Here is an 18,987-nt window from a genome sequence, read left to right as displayed (position 1 = left end):
ATAAATGTTTGCTAAATGATAAGGGTGAAATACACCCTGTTAAAGAACTTTATTATATATTTATCCCTCATAGAGATGGATAGCTCTGGGACCAACTTGAGAGCTCCTTCCTCATCTCCTCATCTAGCGCAGGGATATCTATGCCATTTCATCCTCATTTTCTCTTAAGTAAACATGTAATTTAATGAATTGCTGGCCCACTATATGGAAATTAGGGATGCACCGGATTCAGGATTCGGCTTTTCAGCAGAATTCAAATTTACCCGAGTCAAAGTTCCATACTGAACCAAATCCTTAAAGGACATATAAAGCCTACATTTTCCTACCATGTATATATGTTGGGCACATCTCCCTCACCCAAATGGCATTATTTGTCCTGCATATATCCCCTCCTTTTGCCAGCATCATTACATTTCGCTAAAACAAATAGCAGCTTTCCCCGGGGGGCCAATTTCCCTCTGACACATAATCCGTGCATTTATATCTGCAAACATCACATATGAGATGTAAAGTTCACACAATTGAATAATTTAGGCTTACACAGACAGTTTACTATGATGACAAGTCCTGCTTGGATTGAGCACTGTAATGGTTACTCTGAGCTCAGGAGAGGGGGTTAGGAATTAAATAATAGGAGCAGACAACTAGAGCAGAGTTTATATGGGAACCAGCAATGCCAGCTCTTCATTGGCATTGGTGTGTTTATTAATCTGATTTGAGAAGAATTGAGCATGCTCATGAGCCAACAGCCAAAGAAAATTCCTGAGGGAGGGAGCAGAGTGGGTTAGAGAAGCAGAAGGAATCCTAAGTGATTAAGGGGTTGCTGCAGCCTTACTATTAACCCTTGAACAACCAGAGTGTCAGTTATATAAAGATTTCAAAGTGTCTGTTCACTGATGAAATTTTTGTGTGAGGGGTTTACATGTCCTTTAAAATGACTTTTTTTCACACAAACAAAGAATTTGGCAATATCCCTGTAGTAGAAATCAGACTGTGACCCCATAGCAGCTATAAAAATGTGGCTGCTTTATGCAGTCCCTACCAAAGCACAGTCTACTATTCTACAGCTGAATTTAATAACTCTGTAGCAAATAATGATTGCCGTATGGCTAAATTGGCCTGAAATTTTATGCCATGCTTTATATACATTGCTGTAAGGCTCCTCGTTGTGCAATATAAGTGTTACTCTTATTACCTTGCTATACTTGTTTGTGATCCTGGTTTTTCTTTTGCTGCAGCATCGATTCCACGTCTTCAGAAAGCCCAGCGAGTTTAAAGAGAGTCTCTTCACCAGCATTTAAACCTGCCATCCAAGGAGAAGGTAAGAACGTGCATTCTGTGGTCAGTTAGAGCAATAGAATGTTCACAAGTATATATTTTCTGGCAAACTTTGTAGAAGTAAACACACAACAATAAAAATACATTATTATTATTATTATTTTTTTTAAAATTTGTTTTATTGAATCTTTGAACGTTAAAGGAAAGGGAAGAAAGGTGAAAGATTGAGGGCGAGTAGATAGTGAGAGCGAGAGAGAGTTTTGATGGGTGTTCCTGTATCATCTGCTTAGCCACTTAGGGTACCAGCATCAGTTATAAAACATTATATTTAAAGGGAAAGCACACCCTCAATTTTGCAGCAGACTTGTTCTTTGTACAGTGGAGTAATTATGCTGGTATAGACCTGTGGTATGTCCCAGTGCAGGCTGTGAGCAAACTCGCTTCTATGTGCAGGGCCGGAACTAGGGGTAGGCAGAAGAGGCAGCTGCCTAGGGCACAATGATAGGGGGGGGGCTTAGCAGGTAACTCTAAATGTGTCTTCTGCCTACCCCTAGCTGGGTTAGCACCCCTTACTCCCCTCCTTCCCTCTGTCACTCTCCCATCCCTCCTGTTTACCTCCCCTCCGCCGTGTTCTCCTCCTTCCTCTCCCCTCCGTCACCCATGCTTGCTTGCCCTTGAAATCTTGCCAGTCCATACAGTATTTTTGTACTGGAATAACGCAACCGAACCCACAAGTTTTATCTTGTTTATACTTTCACTTTCCTATACATTTTTTATTTCACATTTCACCGTATGTTTCAATTGTTTATGATCATTCATGTACCTTTTTTTCTTGACTGAAGAAAAAATAGAAGTGGATTTATTGCAAATTGTCTTATTATGCTACTGTGTAGTAGCTTTAGGTAAGGCTCATGCTCAGCCAGCCAGGGCCGGATTTACATAGCGGACGCCCCTAGGCCCACTGCCATTTGTCGCCCCTGTCTCCTCCCCTTTATTCGTGCAAATTTTCATGGAGATTGTATCTCCTGTGCATCCCCAGTGTTTTTGAACCAATGTGGGTGTGGTTGGGCAGCATGCCGCCCCCCTAAAATCCTGCCGCCCTAGGCCCGGGCCTAGGTGGCCTTCCCACAAATCCGGGCCTGAAGCCAGCAGTAACGTCACAGTAGTTTGTGGAAATAAAGCAAATGGAAAATTAAATATACAAGCCTTAAAACGACCGTACACCCCACTGTTCAACGTGTGTGCAGGGAATAGGACATATGTTTTGGGTTATTATTTTTAGCTAAACCGGGAAAACTGAATGTTTAAAGCTACTCCCTGTTTGCTCCTTGTGAGGTAGTTCAGTTAGCAGTTCACGGGTAAACCATATGCATAATGGACTCCAGCTTACAATACAGTCACAACAAAGAGAGTGGGATGTATACAGTAATCTATCTACCTTGCAAAGACCAAACATCAAGTAGCTTAAAATTTCCGCAATTCATTAAATTTAACAAGTGGGTATATTGCTCCATCCCCTTTTTTATGATGGGACTTGTTTATTAAAAAACTTAAAAGCATTGTGAAATAAAATGTAATTCTAAGCGTCGTAAGCAAATATACATTCATTACATCTTGTCAGTGGTTTTATGGAATGTGTAAATGGAGTGTTTATTCATTTTTTGTTCTCTTAAGCCCTAAAAGTGACATTTGATCATTACAGAATACATATCCATGTACACATATGAGAGCAACGAGCAAGGAGACTTGACCTTTCAGCAAGGAGATCTGATTGTGGTGATTAAAAAAGATGGCGACTGGTGGACTGGCACGGTGGGAGAGAAGACTGGGGTTTTCCCTTCCAACTACGTGAGGCCCAAAGACTCGGAGGTAAAGGAACCAATAAACGAAAAACTGGTTACAGTAATTAGGGGGATCTTTACTAAATTCCGAAATTATCTGGTCTGGCTTTTTGGGGTAAAACTGAAATTTAAAAAACTTGAATCTGAAAATCTGCCATCTCGGACCTGCCGAGGTTGTGTATAAGTAATTGGCAGAGTTTCCTGTCCTATTTGGAAGTTACTGTGACCTGAACTGGAATTAGCCCAAAACCATTTGGGGCTTTTCAGGCAAAAAATCCAAAAAATACTGGCTTTTCGGGAAGAAGCCCTAAAAAACCAGCGATTTGGGGGAAGAAAAACACAGAAAAATTGTACGGATTCGGGTTTTTGCTCGATTTTGTTGAGTTTTTATAATAAATAAGGTAAAATGGGGTATGGGAGTTTGGTTGTGGTATTTTTTATTGAAGTGATTATAAATAAATGCGGATTTTAGTAAATAACCCCCCTGAGTGTGTGCCGATTAGCTCGGTTTCAAGCCAACCAATTGCACCCCTTTTGTATTTACTGAAAAAAAAAAATGTTTCTGTCTTTTAGTGCCATTTTGCTTCATTTTAGCTTTGATTAAAATGTAGCATTGTATTTTTCCCAAGGCGGCTGGAAGCGGAGGAAAGACAGGAAGTCTTGGGAAGAAACCAGGTGTGTTACATTGTTTTACATTTAAAATGTAAATGTTTCTTCTAATGAAACTGTTTGTGGAAGTTACCCATAATAGTCTTATCACACTTATTTTTTCCAGTAATGAAACATAAATATATTGTATCATATAAAAATCAACCTTTTTTTTCTATTTCATTTTTATTGTGTCATTACCATACTGTTACTTATATGTCCTTTCCCCTAGAAATTGCCCAGGTTATTGCATCTTATGCAGCAACTGGTCCTGAACAGCTAACACTGGCTCCTGGCCAACTTATCCTCATCCGAAAAAAGAATCCAGGAGGATGGTGGGAAGGAGAGCTGCAGGTTAGTGTAAAAAAGCCTCAATGTTCGCTTGTATATTACATTTCATCTTGGATCATTCCTTAAAGCCACGCTACCATCTTAAAGGAATTCCCAGGGAACCCTGTCACTGCACACACGGGACACATGGCATTACTATCAGTTTCTACACTCAAGTAGCAGCAGTGGTGTTTTTCTGCTACTGCAGAAAAACGCCACTGAGCCTTAGGGCCAATATCCGATTGCTTGTGCTTTTCAACATGAGCAATCTTAAACAGTTTACTAATCACATGGGGTTTTGTGTCGAAAAAAAAACCTCTGCAATCTTCTGCATTTTACCTGAACGGGCTTTTAAAACAAAGCCAAACTTTGAAAGTCACAAGTAATATTATATTGGCCCTTAGAGTTTCCACTTGGTCATATTTTACAGTAAAGGGCATATGTAAAGGGACAGCATCAGAAATATATAAACATACATGTCATGGAACTAAATTACTTCTAATATCCTGATATTTTCCAACAAGTGTTACTTTATTTATTATAATACACAAGTTTTAGTGAGTCATGTGACTAAAATTACATCACTACTCACCGTTTATAATTGGTGACATCACTAGTCACTGTTTATTCATGGCTTTTGTGTATTATATACATTTATAGCCCAACGTATGAACCAGTCGCTTATTATTGTGGGTGCAGGGTCAACGCATTATGTATAGTTCAAAAGGACCCGCACTCCAAAATTAGTGAAATATCGGTGTTTATTCCTCAAACTTGTGCATATATCACCTTTATTTTTCACAAGACCTGTGTGTGCTCGCCTACTTGTGGATGTGTGTGTATATATATATGTATGTGTGTGTGTATATATATGTATGTATATATGTATATATGTATGTATATATATATATATATATATATATATATATATATATATATATATATATATATATATATATATATATATATATATATATATATATATATATATATATATATATATATATAAAAGTTATGTAGCATAAAACCGCTTCACCTTTATTTTTCATAAGATGAATAAGGGAATGGGATGAAATGAATGACAAACGGAAGGGTGGGAGTGTGCAAGACAACTGGATAAGAATGAAGGAAACAAATCTATATGAAGATCACTGAATCTTCGCAAATAAGAAAGAATTGGAGAATTTTAAAGGTGCATAAGAAGTCTGAATTTACACGAGTGATGACTGAAAAAAAAAAAACATGAGACAGAAAGGGGGAAGTATGAGCCCTGTGCAGCAGCAACGCCAGCCTGATAGAAAAGGAGATGTTCCTGTTTAAATGAGACACCAGGGGCCTGAGCCCAACCCATGAACAACAGCCCCAGATCATTATTCCTCCTTCATCAATTTTTATAGGCAGCGCTGTTCATTCAGACATGCAGCATTGTCCTGGCGTCCGTCAAAGCCAGACCCACCAGTCAGAATGCCAGATTGTAACGTCAGATTCATCATTCCAGAGACTGCATTATCCAATGGCCGTGACAAGTCTACGACTTCAGCCAACAGTCGACATGGTGATGTCAAGCTTGTGTGTGGCTGCTCACTAGTTAAAATCTCATGCTCCTGACTGATGGTTTTGGGCTCATGTTGCATCCAAGGACCAACTGTAGTGTTCCAACTGAGGACATTAATATATAGTGTATGTCCTGAGACAAAGCTTAACCTTAAAATGAACAAATAAAAAAGAATATATTAAATGAGCAGAAATGCAATTTCACTAGAGAAATCTGATTTTCTGTTAAAGCCCCCATACACAGGCCGATAAAAGCTGCAGACAGACTGAGTCGGCAGTTTATTGGCCCGTGTGTGGGGCCGTCCGATGGACTTCCCTGATCGCTATCTAGCCAAAAGTCTGCCAGATCTCGATAGGGCAGGTTAAAAAATCCCGTTGCATCGCAGCCGCATCTATGCGTGTATGCGGTCCCGTGATCCGACCGCCCGTATTGGATCCATTATGATCCGATCGTTGGGACCTAGGGCCCACGATCAGATCAGCTCGATATCGCCCACTTCAATATAGGCATATCAGAGAGATATCCGCTCGTTTGGCGACATCACCAAACGAGCAGATCTCTCGGTCTATGGCCACCTTTAGAGAGATGTCCTCTCCATCAGCTTTTTATTAAAGGGAAGCCTTTTTTTTAATGTATTGCTTTTGTTTTGTTGTCCATGACTGTTTGTAAAACTAACCAACACCATTGTGTGTGCAGGCACGTGGGAAGAAGCGGCAGATTGGATGGTTTCCAGCAAATTATGTTAAGCTTTTGAGCCCTGGCACAAATAAAAGCACGCCAACGGAACCACCCAAACCAACGTCATTGCCTCCTAGTAAGTTCAGCAGTTGGTTTAGGGTTGCCACCTCACCCCTATAAAACTGAACACATATGGAATACACATCCTGCATGGCTAATTAGCAATTATTTTAGATTTATGCTTCAGATTGAACTGATTTATGTGCAGCCATGCATCATGGATCTAAATGAATCGCTAATGAGCCATGCAGGCTGTGTATTCCATATGTGTTCGGTTTTAAAGGGGTGAGGTGGCAACCCTATGTTGGTTGCATGATTGCATATAACCATGTGTCATTTTATGCAGATTTTTTTATTCGCTGTGTGTGATTTTGGTCTTATTCTCATGCAACGGAATGATTACTTTGATAAAGACCTCACATGCAGTAAATTGTTTATATTTAATTTCTGGCCTTACATTAAATCTTTCAGAAATCATAGGAAACTTAGTTGTAACAGAGTGTGCAGTTCAGTTGATGACTATACGTGTATTCATATTCTCTGTATTTTAACTTAAAGTAGGCAGTAAAGATGTACAGGTATGGGATACGATATCCGGAAACCCCTTATCCACAAAGCTCTAAATTATGGAAAGGCTGTTTCCCATAGACTCCATTATAGTCAAATAATTCAAATTTTTTAAAAATATTTCCCTTTTCTCTGTAATAATAAAACAGTAGCTTGTACTTGATCCCAACTAAGATATAATTAATCTTTATTGGGGGCAAAACTATCCTATGGGGTTTATTTAATGTTTACATGATTTTCTAGTAGACTTAAGGTATGAAGATATGACATATTACGGAAAGATCCATTATCCGGAAAACCCCAGGTCCCGTGCAGTCTGGATGACAGGTCCCATACCTGTTTAACGTATTAAGCATATGTCAGACAATTTTTATATAGTTTAAAACTAACGTGATACTGAGAACTCATGGAAACCCCAGAGGTCCCATTCCTGTATTGTTGCTTGTATAAAATCAAATTTCATCTGCTTTATCTGGTCACAAATACTTAAAGTTAATTTTTAGTATGTTATAGAATGGCTAATTCTAAGCATGTTTCCATTGGCCTTCATTTTTTTTTACATTTTTATAATTTTTGAATTATATACAGCCTTTTTTTTTTTTTATACATCTTTCAAATAAAGGTCACCGACCCCATCTAAAAAAATGCTGTTAAAGGCTACTCATGGGGAGGCACATTTATCAAGGGTCGACTTTCGAATTCATGTGAGTTTTTTTTAACTCCCTTAAATTCGAATGTATTTGGAATTCCACCTGCCAAAATGTATTAATAAAATCGAATTCTTAAAACTGGGACAAATTTAAACGAACAGAAAACTTGAATCAAATTCGATCAAATTTGATTCAAGGTTTTTCTCCAAAAAAAACTTAAATGTAGGGAAGGCTGCAAACATCTCCAAGTTGATACCTGGACCTCTCCCATTGACTTAAACAGTAGTTCGACAGGTTTTAGGTGGCGAATAGTCGAATTTGAATCCTTAAAACACTTCCAAACACTTTTTTAAATTCGGTTGTTTTTATTTTGTTCTTTAGAAATAAAGACTTTTTTTCAATTACTTTCCATTATTTATTTTTTACTGTTTTTCCAAAATCTAAGTTGAATATTCGTGTCTCTGGTGTTTGAGTCTGACAGCTCAGTAATTCAGGTGCAGACTCCATTTCTCAGCAGCATCTCTGGAGTATTAGTAACTATTGTATCAATTCTAACAGCTGCCTTTAATGAAACTCAGAGATTCTGCTCAGCAGGGACAAAGATAAGAAATGTATCAACTAAATGTATCAATGTAGAACAGTTTACAGGGTCGCCGACCCCCTCCTCCTCAGAGCTGCTTTAAAAGGTGAAAAATGACACTTTACACTTCAATATTAGAAAAACGGTGACACATAGAAAATAGAAAGTCATCAAGTCGTTATTTCTGGTGATCTAGTTGTTTGAAGACGAACCACCCCTTTAATAAATCTGCCACTTATTGTTATTGCTGCTTTTTATTACTCATCTTTCTAATAAGGCCTCTACTATTCACATTCCAGTCTCTTATTCAAATCAATGCATGGTTGCTAAGGTACTTGGGAGCCTAGCAACCTAGATTGCTAAAACTGCAGACTGGAGAGCTGCTGAATAAAAAGCTAAATAACTCAAAAACAATAAATAATGAAAACCTATTGCAAATTGTCTCAGAATATCACTCTCTACATTGTATTAAATGTTAATGTAAAGGTGAATCGACAACCGTGTGTTTATATGTTCAGGGAGTTGAATGCATGACTTAGCCTGACTGTACAATTTCTCTTGCGTTTCAGCATGCCAAGTTATCGGGATGTACGATTATATCGCGCAGAATGACGACGAGTTGGCCTTCAGTAAAGGGCAGGTGATTAACGTGCTGAACAAAGAGGATCCCGACTGGTGGAAAGGAGAACTGAATGGCCATGTTGGTCTGTTTCCCTCCAACTACGTGAAACTGACCACAGACATGGATCCTAGTCAGCAATGTAAGTAACGAGAGGGCCTATTTCATGAACACTTGCCTTGTTAATAATCACATGCAGCATTGCTGTGATTCTGCGGCTCTTTGCCCAAATGAAAGCTCTGACCGCTGCTGCTTTTGTTTTTGCGCAAGTCTCTTTGAAGACCTTCTACATGTCCAATAGTGGGACTGTCCCGGGATAACAGGCTGAGCCTTGATGAGAATTAATTCTGCAAAACCCAGCTGAGTTTGAACAGAGCTGTAGGTGCTATATTACCGCCTCCTTTTAAAAGGGTTGTTTTAAGTTAACGTTTAGTATATTATAGAATGGCTATAAGTAACTTTTCAATTGCTCCTCATTATTTATTTTCTATTGTTTCTGAATTTTTTGCCTTCTCATCTGACTCTTTCCAGCTTTCAAATGAGGGTGACTGACCCCACCTAAAAACAGATGCTCTGTAAGGCTACACATTTATTGTAATTAGGGATGCACCCAATCCAGGATTCGCTTCGGGATTCAGCCTTTTTCAGCAGGATTCGAATTTGGGCGAATCCTTGTGCCTGGCCAAACTGAATCTGAATCCTAATTTGTAAATGTAAATTAGGAGCTGGTAGGGAAATCACTTGACTTTTCGTCAAAAAAGATTTTTTTCCAGTTTTTCCTGTCCCTAATATACATATGCAAATTTGGGTTTGGTTCTGTATTCGGCCGAATCTTTCACCAAGGATTCAGCCGAATCCCAAATAGTGAATTTGGTGCATCCTTAATTGTAATTGCTACTTGTTATTACTCCTCTTTCTATTCAGACCCTCTCCTATTCATATTCCAGTCTATCATCCACACCACTGCCTGGTTGCTAAGGGTAATTTGGACCCTAGCAACCAGATGGCTGATATTAGAAACTGGGGAGCTGCTCAATAAAAAGCTCAAAAACCACATATAATAAAAAATTAAAAACAATTGCAAATTGTCTCCGCATATCACTCTGCATCACTCCACAGAAATATATGAATATATTTATTGAGTCTCTATTGTGCAGGGACCCCTTGGGCCAAACTTGCTTTACAGTAGGGGGGAGGGTGCAAGGTTTATAGGGGTAGGTAGACAAATCTGTGGACTTTTGTTGACTTTATCAAAAAGTGGGTGTTTGGGTGCTTTGGTAACAAAGGTGGTGGATCAAACTGGGCTTATCCAATCTTTAGCCGTCCCAATCAATGATCCACTTTCTGCAGGGGCCCTTTAAAAACCCAATGGGAGAGGACTGCAATTAAAAGCACTAGGTGGCCGTCTCCTGGTGGGATTTCAAACCTTCCAAATAGATTGGCAACTGACTCCTTTGGGGTGTCTGCTCTGCTTTTACTACATTATAAGCAGCTGCAGATGTGACCGCTATTCTGAGACAATTTGCAATTGGTTTTAATTTTTTATTATTTGTGGTTTTTGAGCTTTTTATTCTACAACTCTCCAGTTTGCTATTTTAGCAGTGTGGTTGCTAGTGTCCAGATTACCCTAGCAACCATGCATTGATTTGAGTAAGAGACTGGAATATGAATAGGAGAGACCTAAATAGAAAGATGAGTAATAAAAAGAAGCAATAACAAGAAATGTGTAGCCTTGCAGAGCTTTTGTTTTAGATGGTCTCAGTGACCCCCATTTGAAAGCTGGAAAGAGTCAGAAGAAGAAGGCAAATAATTCAAAAACTATAAAAAATAAATCATGAAGACCAACTGAAAAGTTGCTTAGAATTGGCCATTCTATAAAATACTAAAAGTTAACTTTAGATGGTCGCCTGCCAAACACTTTTTTCAATCCAGTTGTTTTTAGATTGCTCCCCAGAAATAAAGACTTTTTTCCATTACTTTCCATTATTTATTTTTTTACTGTTTTTCCAAAATCTAAGTTGAATGTTCGTGTCTCTGGTGTTTGAGTCTGGCAGCTCAGTAATTCAGGGGCAGATTCTGAACTGTTACAATTTTACAACATTGAGTTGATCCATTTCTCAGCAGCATCTCTGGAGTATTAGCAACTAATGTATCAATTCTATCAGCTGCCTGTAATGACACTCCGAGATTCTGCTCAGCAGGGACAAACATAAGAAATGTATCAACTAAATGTATCCATTTAGAACAGTTTACAGGGTCGGCGACCCCCCCTCCCATGGCTGCTTCAGAAGGTGAAAAATGACACTTTACACTTCAATATTAGAAAAACAGTCACACATAGAAAATAGAAAGTCATTGGAAAAAGTTGTTATTTCTGGTGTTCTATCTGAAAACAACTAGTTGTTTGAAGGTGAACCACCCGTTTAAGGTGATCCTCCCCTTTTAAGTGCACCAGGAAGGAAGAGTGTTTAGATACCTGCCCCAGGTTCAGCATGTAAATAGGCAGGGGCTCTTTAAATGATAAATCTCTGTATAGTTCTATACACAAACGAATATATATACAGTATTTCCAAGAAAATATATCAAAGGGGATCAGCGCCTGTGGCAACAGAAATGAAGAACCAACCTAGCGTAATACGTTCAATCAAAAAAGGGGTATCACCAGTTGTTTTAACTGGCTTATTTCCGAAGTGCTCCCCTTTCTCTATTGGACACCTAGTTAGAGAAGGAAAAACACTCTAGGGGTACAGGTAAAGAGTAGGGTTTGTTCTCCAGTGCAGCAATTGATTGTGTGTTTCAAATCTGGCCGGAATAGGATTTTAAAAAGGGAAACATAGGGATTTTAGAAAATATGCCTCTGATGAAGCTGTGAGAAACTGCAAAACGCGTTAGGTGAATGCACATCGGTCCATTACAAGCACCACGAGGAGGTCTGAATCCGTCCGGCAAGACCACCCTCTGGGACTTTGTAGCTACAACAATTGGACTGGATGCGATTACATTAAGTGAAAGAAATGTGAGTGCATTTATTGTTGTTTTTAAGAAGTTTAAATAAAACGGTATTATACTATCTCCGGTTTCTATCCCCACTCTGGAGTTTGCAGAGAGTGCGAGGTCTGACAAGGATCGCATAAGAGGATTTAATAGACACGCTACACCACAAGAGTGGTTTGTAAGTAGGCAATTTACCTAAATGGTGGAGGTGTTCCAGATTTGAAACACGCAATCAATTGCTGCACTGGAGAACAAACCCTACGCTTTACCTGTACCCCTAGAATGTTTTTTCTTCTCTAACTAGGTGTCCAATAGAGAAAGAGGAGCACTTCTGAAATAAGCCAGTTAAAACACCTGGTGATACCCCTTTTTTGATTGAACGTATTACGCTGTTGGTTCCTAATTTCTGGTGTCACAGGCGCTGATCCCCTTTTATATATTTTCTTGGAAATATAGTGAATAAAGTACCCCCTCTTGTAAAATATAAGGATATTATAAGTTACCGAGGAATTTCATGACCATATAAAAGCACGAGGCCGAAGGCTAAGTGTTTTTATACAGGTCATGGAACTCCGAGGTAACTTATAATATCCTCATATTTTACAACTGGGGCTACTTTATTAATTATAATACACAAATTTTAGTGAGTCGTGACAGAAATTACATCACTACTCACCGTTTATAACTGATGACATCACTACTCACCGTTTATAAGGATATAATTTACAAGATATTCACGGCTTTTGTGTATTATATATATATTCGTTTGGATTTTTTTCTACAGCTGAGAGACTGTAAGGTGATCGGCAAGGAATAACTTAAAGGACTGACATTTTAACTAATTGCAAATTTAAAGCAATTCATTTGTTACAGTTCTATACACAAACCTGCAATTCATACAATCTGATTGACTAATGATATTCAGCTCTGACTCAAAACCAGTAAGGCTTATTGTTTTGCCGGATTAGTAGTAGTCTGTAGTCAGAACTCCCAGCATTCCTTCACTCCCTGTGTGTTGCATGCAACATTTTTTTCCCCCTTTTCCAATTTTATTTTCACCGTTCCCAATTCATTATTGTAGCAGAAACAATTGCTCCTAATTTATTTTTTAAATCATTTAGTTTTTTTCCCTTTTTTTTTTTTGGTTTTGCTTATGTGTTGTTTTCCTCCTTTTTTCAGGAATCATATGTTGTCCATCCCCCTACTCAGGCTTGAAAGTCCTCAAAGAGACCCACTATCCCCAATTCACTGCCCCGAGGGATGATGGGAGATGCAGCCTTGATCATGTGACTTCCAGCATGATCCCCCTACTGCCTTGTGACTAGAAGAAAGCTGCACAGCAGTTGTACCTCCTATTCAATGCATGGCACCACAATGTTGTATCTGCACACCCACAAGCAAAATGTCACACAGTTTAGAGGATAGTGGGTCCTTTTGTGGCTTTCTCCATTCTCCAAATAGTATTTCATTTAACTGGTGCTTTGCCATTGATTTTTAGTTCATTTTTAGGATGTTTTTATCCCTGCACGCCAAGTAAAAGAAGGGAAGGGGGAGGGATACAAAATGGTGAAAAGGTTTTATTGCAACCTGTTTTTGTGCAAAAAGACCCACTATCAAGGAATGCTGCATGTGCTATTAATAATGTGTCATATGTCCGAAATGTTTTATTTTATTTCCATTATTAGTCTTTATGTGTCCAGTGTTAGTTCTTATTATACCCGAAGTATGTTCCTATACAATACAGTAATAATAGGAATATTCCAGGTAGATTCCAGTGTCCCGTGGCTGGGTAACCTCCCGTCCTGTAGCAGGTGTGGAACGGAGATTCCCCGCAACCTCTTTCCAGTTCAGCTGTTGGGGAGGGTGAGGGTCACTTGTTTTTGAGGAAAACAGACTTTTTGGGGCTCTGCAGGGCTGGGCCAAGCTGATCAGGCGCCCTAGACAACCTGGCCAGCAATCCCTCCCCCATACATGTGTGAACGTGAGCATGAGCACCTTGATGTGGAGGAGGTGAGGCAGCTGCAGAGGGGAGGGCCGGAGACGGGAAGCGGCAGAGGGGAGGGCCGCAGTGGGGAGGGGAAGCGGCAAAGAGGAGGGTCACAGTGGGAAGAGGAAGCAGCAGAGTGGAGGGACGGAGTGAGAAGAGAAGGGAAAGAGGGGATGGCCAGAGTGGGGAGGGGAAGCGACAGAGGGGAGGGCTGGAGTGGGCGCGGCAGAGCGGAGGGCCCGAGTGGGGAGGGTAGACCAGCACAAGGAAGCAACTACAAACTGGAGGTGGGCAGAAGAGGTAACTGCAAAGCAACCACCCATTGTTGTGCTCTAGGCAGGTGCCTCTTCTGATCACCCCTAGTTCCGGCCCTGGGTCTCCGTTATGCTGTGGGCTGATACTCTGTGGTATCCAACTGAATGAGGCTGAACACACGAGCCATTCGAGTGGCCCTACATTGTTCCAGGGGGTGGGTGCAATGATTTCCACAAGTGCTACAGTTCTGGAGGTTGCCCAGTCTTGTCACTGAAGGCGTCAGTAGTGACTCTTTTTAAATGCAGAAGAACCGGCTCCTTCCCGTGCAATGGTCCCTGCTCGTTCACACGCTCACTGCTTCCAGTATTTATGGCATAGGAGGAGTGTATTATACTGTTATATTTTGCACATATAGTTGAGTACATGCATCCCTGTTTTTAACTGTCATTATATAAATATATATATTATATATTATAATTTTTTACTCTTATTGGGGATACTTTCACTAATGTTCATTTATACAGACTTTCTCCCCCCCCCTCTTTATTTTTTAATCCATTCATTCTAAGAAAGTATTGTGTCTGAGGGGTATGTGTCCCGCTCAGAGGGTCATTTTTTGTTTGTTTTTTTTTTTTAAATATTTTTAACGTAACTCATGACAAAGAATGTATACACTATTTTTAACCTGGAAGTAATTGCAATGTTTACATCATTTTTTATTATTATTATTTTATCAATAAGTAGAACTGTGGAATTTTGATATCCTTTTCCCCATACGCAGCTTACAGTGTTACGTCTTGTTCTGTTCTGTCCATTAACTGTTTCACTCAACACTAGAATTTGTTTTCAATTAAAGCAGTCCGTTTAGGAGTTAAACCAGCAGGTGGAATACCGGCAACAGGAGACCGCCCGTTTATTTTATTTCCGTTCCGTGACGGCCCCTCCTTGTTGCCGAATGCGTTCCAGGCTCCCCCTCTCTCAGTTGTGATGATTAAATTCCGTTGTTTCACTGCACCTCGATTTTGTCCTGATATGAATGTAAAATATATAAATATATAAACCCTACAGCTTTAACAACTGTAAAACAGCCTTTACAATCAGTAACATGTATAGATAATTAAATTCTTCTTATAAAACCAACATCTGAATGTGTGTGTTTCTGATATATATGCTCTTTATAAGCACCAATTATTTTACCTTATTTAAAGGAGAACTAAAGGTGGCCATACACGGAGCGATGTCGGGACCGCATCAACGAACAGACAGGATTTTTAGTCCCATCCGATCGAGATCTGGCCAACTTTCAGCCAGATCTCGATCGGGGAAGCCTGTTGGGGGGGCCCCATACACGGGCCAATAAGCTGCCAACTCGGTCTGTCGGCAGCTTTTATTGGCCTGTGTATGGCCACCTTAAAGCTTAACTAAAGAAGTAGCTAGAAATGTACATTATATTTTGGGCTTCTGTACCAGCCCAAAGGCAACCACAGCCCTTTAGCAGTAAAGATCTGTGGCTCCAAAGATGCCCCAGTAGCTCCCCATCTTTTCTGCTGATTCACTGCACATGCTCTGTGCTGCTGTCACTTACTGATCTTAGGGACCCACTCACAATATACAGTACACATAGAATAGAAATGTCACAATATAAGGCTGATTAGTAATTAATACAGTTAATTACTACATGGCAGCACAGAAACCAGTGCAATTAGCATCAGAATTTAATAATCAGCAAACCTGTAGCATCAGCTTATATTACAGGGGAAGCTCATTTTCTGCTGGATAATTAGTGACGAGCCCTAAGCTTAGCTTCTCAACAGCCAATCAGAGCCCACTGAGCATGTGAGTGTCACAGACACTTTCCAAGATGGTGACCCCCTGTGACAACTTTGAAGTCCTGGATCATTGCTGCTATTGACAAGCTGAAACTTTAGGCTGGTGCAATAAGTTCATTATATAAAATATGGCATTTTTAGCCATATTAATTTTTAGGTTTTAGTTCTCCTTTAAAGGAGTTGTTGCACTTTTAAATTAATTTATTGTATGACATACAGAGCAGTAGCCTGTGACTGCTTGCTATTGGTCTTCATATTCTTTGTGTGTGTGTTTTTTAATCATTTAGCTTTTTGTTAAACAGTTCTTCAATTTGAGATGTCAGCAGCTATCTGGTTGCTAGTGTCTAAATTACCCTAGCAACCAGGCAGTGGTTTGACTGAGAAACTAGAATATGCATAGTAGATGGAGTGAATAGAAAGATAATCACAGGTATGGCACCCTTTATCCAGAAAGCTCCGAATTATGAAAAGGTCTTCTCCCATAGATTAATTAATTGAGGTAATGTGGCATTACAGAGAAATCTCTTTAGTTGGTCTGGAACACACCTTAAATCCCCAAGGTCCTTTTAAGGATAACAAAACAGTAACAAATTGATTAAAGGTGTATTTGGAGACCAAATTAATCCTAATGTATAAGAATTTCATTTTGCTTTACAAAAATTTTTCTTAAAACCTGGCTGGCCAGAAATCCAACATATAACAATATACATGTATAAAAATATTTTTCAAAATCATTCAGGTAGGTGGTCACTTAAAATCACAGTAATAGGAATTTTCCAAATCTCCTAGGCTGCACTGAATGATTCCCCCAGTCTTGCAACAACAATTGTTTAGAGCAAAATTGGTTTGAGTTATAGTTTTCCGGTGTGAGTTACAGTTCTCTAGTATTACGGTGTGAGTTACAGTTCTCTAGTATTATGGTGTGAGTTACAGTTCTCCAGTGTTTCCGGTGTGATTTATAGTTCTCCAGTGTTTCGGTGTGAGTTATAGTTCTCCAGTGTTCCGGTGCGAGTTATAGTTCTCCAGTGTTCTGGTGTAAATTATAGTTCTCCAGTGTTCTGGTGTGAGTTATAGTTCTCCAGTGTTCTGGTGTGAGTTATCGTTCTCCAGTGTTCCGGTGTGAGTTATAGTTCTCCAGTGTTCCGGTGTGAGTTATCGTTCTCCAGTGTTCCGGTGTGAGTTATCGTTCTCCAGTGTTCCGGTGTGAGTTATCGTTCTCCAGTGTTCCGGTGTGAGTTATCGTTCTCCAGTGTTCCAGTGTGAGTTATAGTTCTACAGTGTTCCGGTGTGAGTTATCGTTCTCCAGTGTTCCGGTGTGAGTTATAGTACACGTGCCCCCCAATCACGGGCTGATCTCGCCAGATTCTGTGTTCCAGTCTTTCCTCAAAAGTTGAGGAAAGCTCTGAGCTGAATCCAACAGCCTTTTCGCTATGTCTCCACTTTACCGAAAATCCAAGATGGTGCCTGTGTATCTCTTTTTATTGAGTTTGCAATACAATAAATAAATAAAATTGACATGACTATTTGACAACCACATACACATGTCTATGCAATTTCATGCAAAAAAGAATCAACATAAGAACAATAAACCATAATACTCCCAAGTTGGAGAACTGTAACTCACACCAATTTCATACCTCCCAACATTTTGGAAATAAAAAGAGGGACAAATAAGTTGGCGTGCGTTTAGCGGGTACTTTTTTGACCACACCCATTTTTGTGGCCACACCTCCTAATTAACTTGTTCATTTTACAAAATTTGTCAGGTTATGAAAGTTTGAACATATTTCTGTGTTTTTTTTCAGTTTTGCTAATGAAGGTGAATTGCCCTTTAAGCTGAGTCTAACCTCCTAAGAGACCTGTTATCTTATATTGTTACAATTACTTATCTGAGAATTGTTACAAAAGTATCTTATCTGCTGCTGTGGCTGTTCTGGGCTCTCTGCCAAAAGCCAATTAAGTTAGAAACTTTGTTTCTTTTTCTGGCTGTTCAGTGCAGAGAAAAACAGGACTTTCCAGTACTAACGAGGGACTTCGGGTTGAGCTGTCAAGAGGGACTGTCCCTCTTAAAACGGGACAGTTGGGAGTTATGCAATTTTGCTCTATATAATTGTTGTTGCAAGACTGGGGGATACAACCTAGGAGATTTGGAAAATTCCTATCACTGATTTTAAGTGACCACCTACCTGAATCATTTTGAATTTTTTTTTATGTATTTATATTGTTATATGTTGGGTTGAAATGTAAAAAATTTAAAGCAAAATAAAATTATTATACGTTCAGTTTAACTTGGTCTTAATCCTGCCCGAAGAATTCTATGGAACTATATTTAAAGGGGTGGTTCACCTTTAAGATCAGATAGAAGGGCTAATTCTAAGCAACTTTTCAACTGAACTTCGTTTTTTCTTTTGTATAGTTTTTGCCTCACTATTTCCAGCTTTCAAATTTGGGTTCCATGGAAAAAACAAAAGCTCTGTAAGGCTACACACTTATTGTTATTGTTACTTTTTATTACTCCTCTTTCTATTCAGGCCTCTCCTATTCCTATTCCAGTCTTTTATTCAAATCAATGCACGGTTGCTAGGGTAATTTGGACCCTAGCCACCAGATTGCTGAAACTGGAGAGCTGCTGAATAAAAAGCTAAATAACTCAAAAACCACACATAATAATAAATGAAAACCAATTTCAAATTGTCTCAGAATATCCCTCTCTACATCATACTAAAAGTTAATTTAAACAACCATGCATTGATTTGAATAAGAGACTGGATTCTAAATAGGAGAGGCCCGGATAGAAAGATGAGTAATAAAAAGTAACGATTACAATACATTTGTAGCCTTACAGAGCTTTGGGTTTTTTTTAGATGGGGTCAGTGACCCCCATTTGAAAGCTGGAAAGAGTCGAAAGAAAAGGCAAACCATTCAAACTATAAAAATAAACAATGAAGACCAATTGTAAAGTTGGGTAGACTTGGCTGTTCTACAACATACTAAAAGTATATATACCCTTTAATAAGAATAAAACCTAGGGCTCACATGCAGGGGCTGCTACAGGTCCCAAATAAATGGAAGTGATGTGTCCGTTAATACCCCTCATGTACCATAGCTGTACTGTT

General features: G+C 39.3%; 1 protein-coding gene across 7 annotated transcripts in view; it reads left to right on the top strand.

Annotated features, from left to right (window-relative positions):
* itsn1.L (intersectin 1 L homeolog) overlaps window positions 1–18,987 on the top strand; it is a 100,778-nt gene that overhangs the window by 61,815 nt on the left and 19,976 nt on the right. For 4 of the 7 annotated variants that reach the window (XM_018244841.2, XM_018244843.2, XM_018244842.2 and 1 more), the window contains 6 exons: window positions 1,239–1,321; window positions 2,981–3,147; window positions 3,749–3,794; window positions 4,000–4,121; window positions 6,349–6,466; window positions 8,757–8,948. In XM_018244841.2, the coding sequence (XP_018100330.1) occupies window positions 1,239–1,321; window positions 2,981–3,147; window positions 3,749–3,794; window positions 4,000–4,121; window positions 6,349–6,466; window positions 8,757–8,948 (728 nt within the window). 7 annotated transcript variants of the gene reach the window in all.

Source organism: Xenopus laevis, chromosome 2L (assembly GCF_017654675.1).
Source record: "Xenopus laevis strain J_2021 chromosome 2L, Xenopus_laevis_v10.1, whole genome shotgun sequence".
NCBI classification, from domain to species: Eukaryota; Metazoa; Chordata; class Amphibia; order Anura; family Pipidae; genus Xenopus; species Xenopus laevis.
This window is presented reverse-complemented; position numbering and strand designations above follow the sequence as displayed.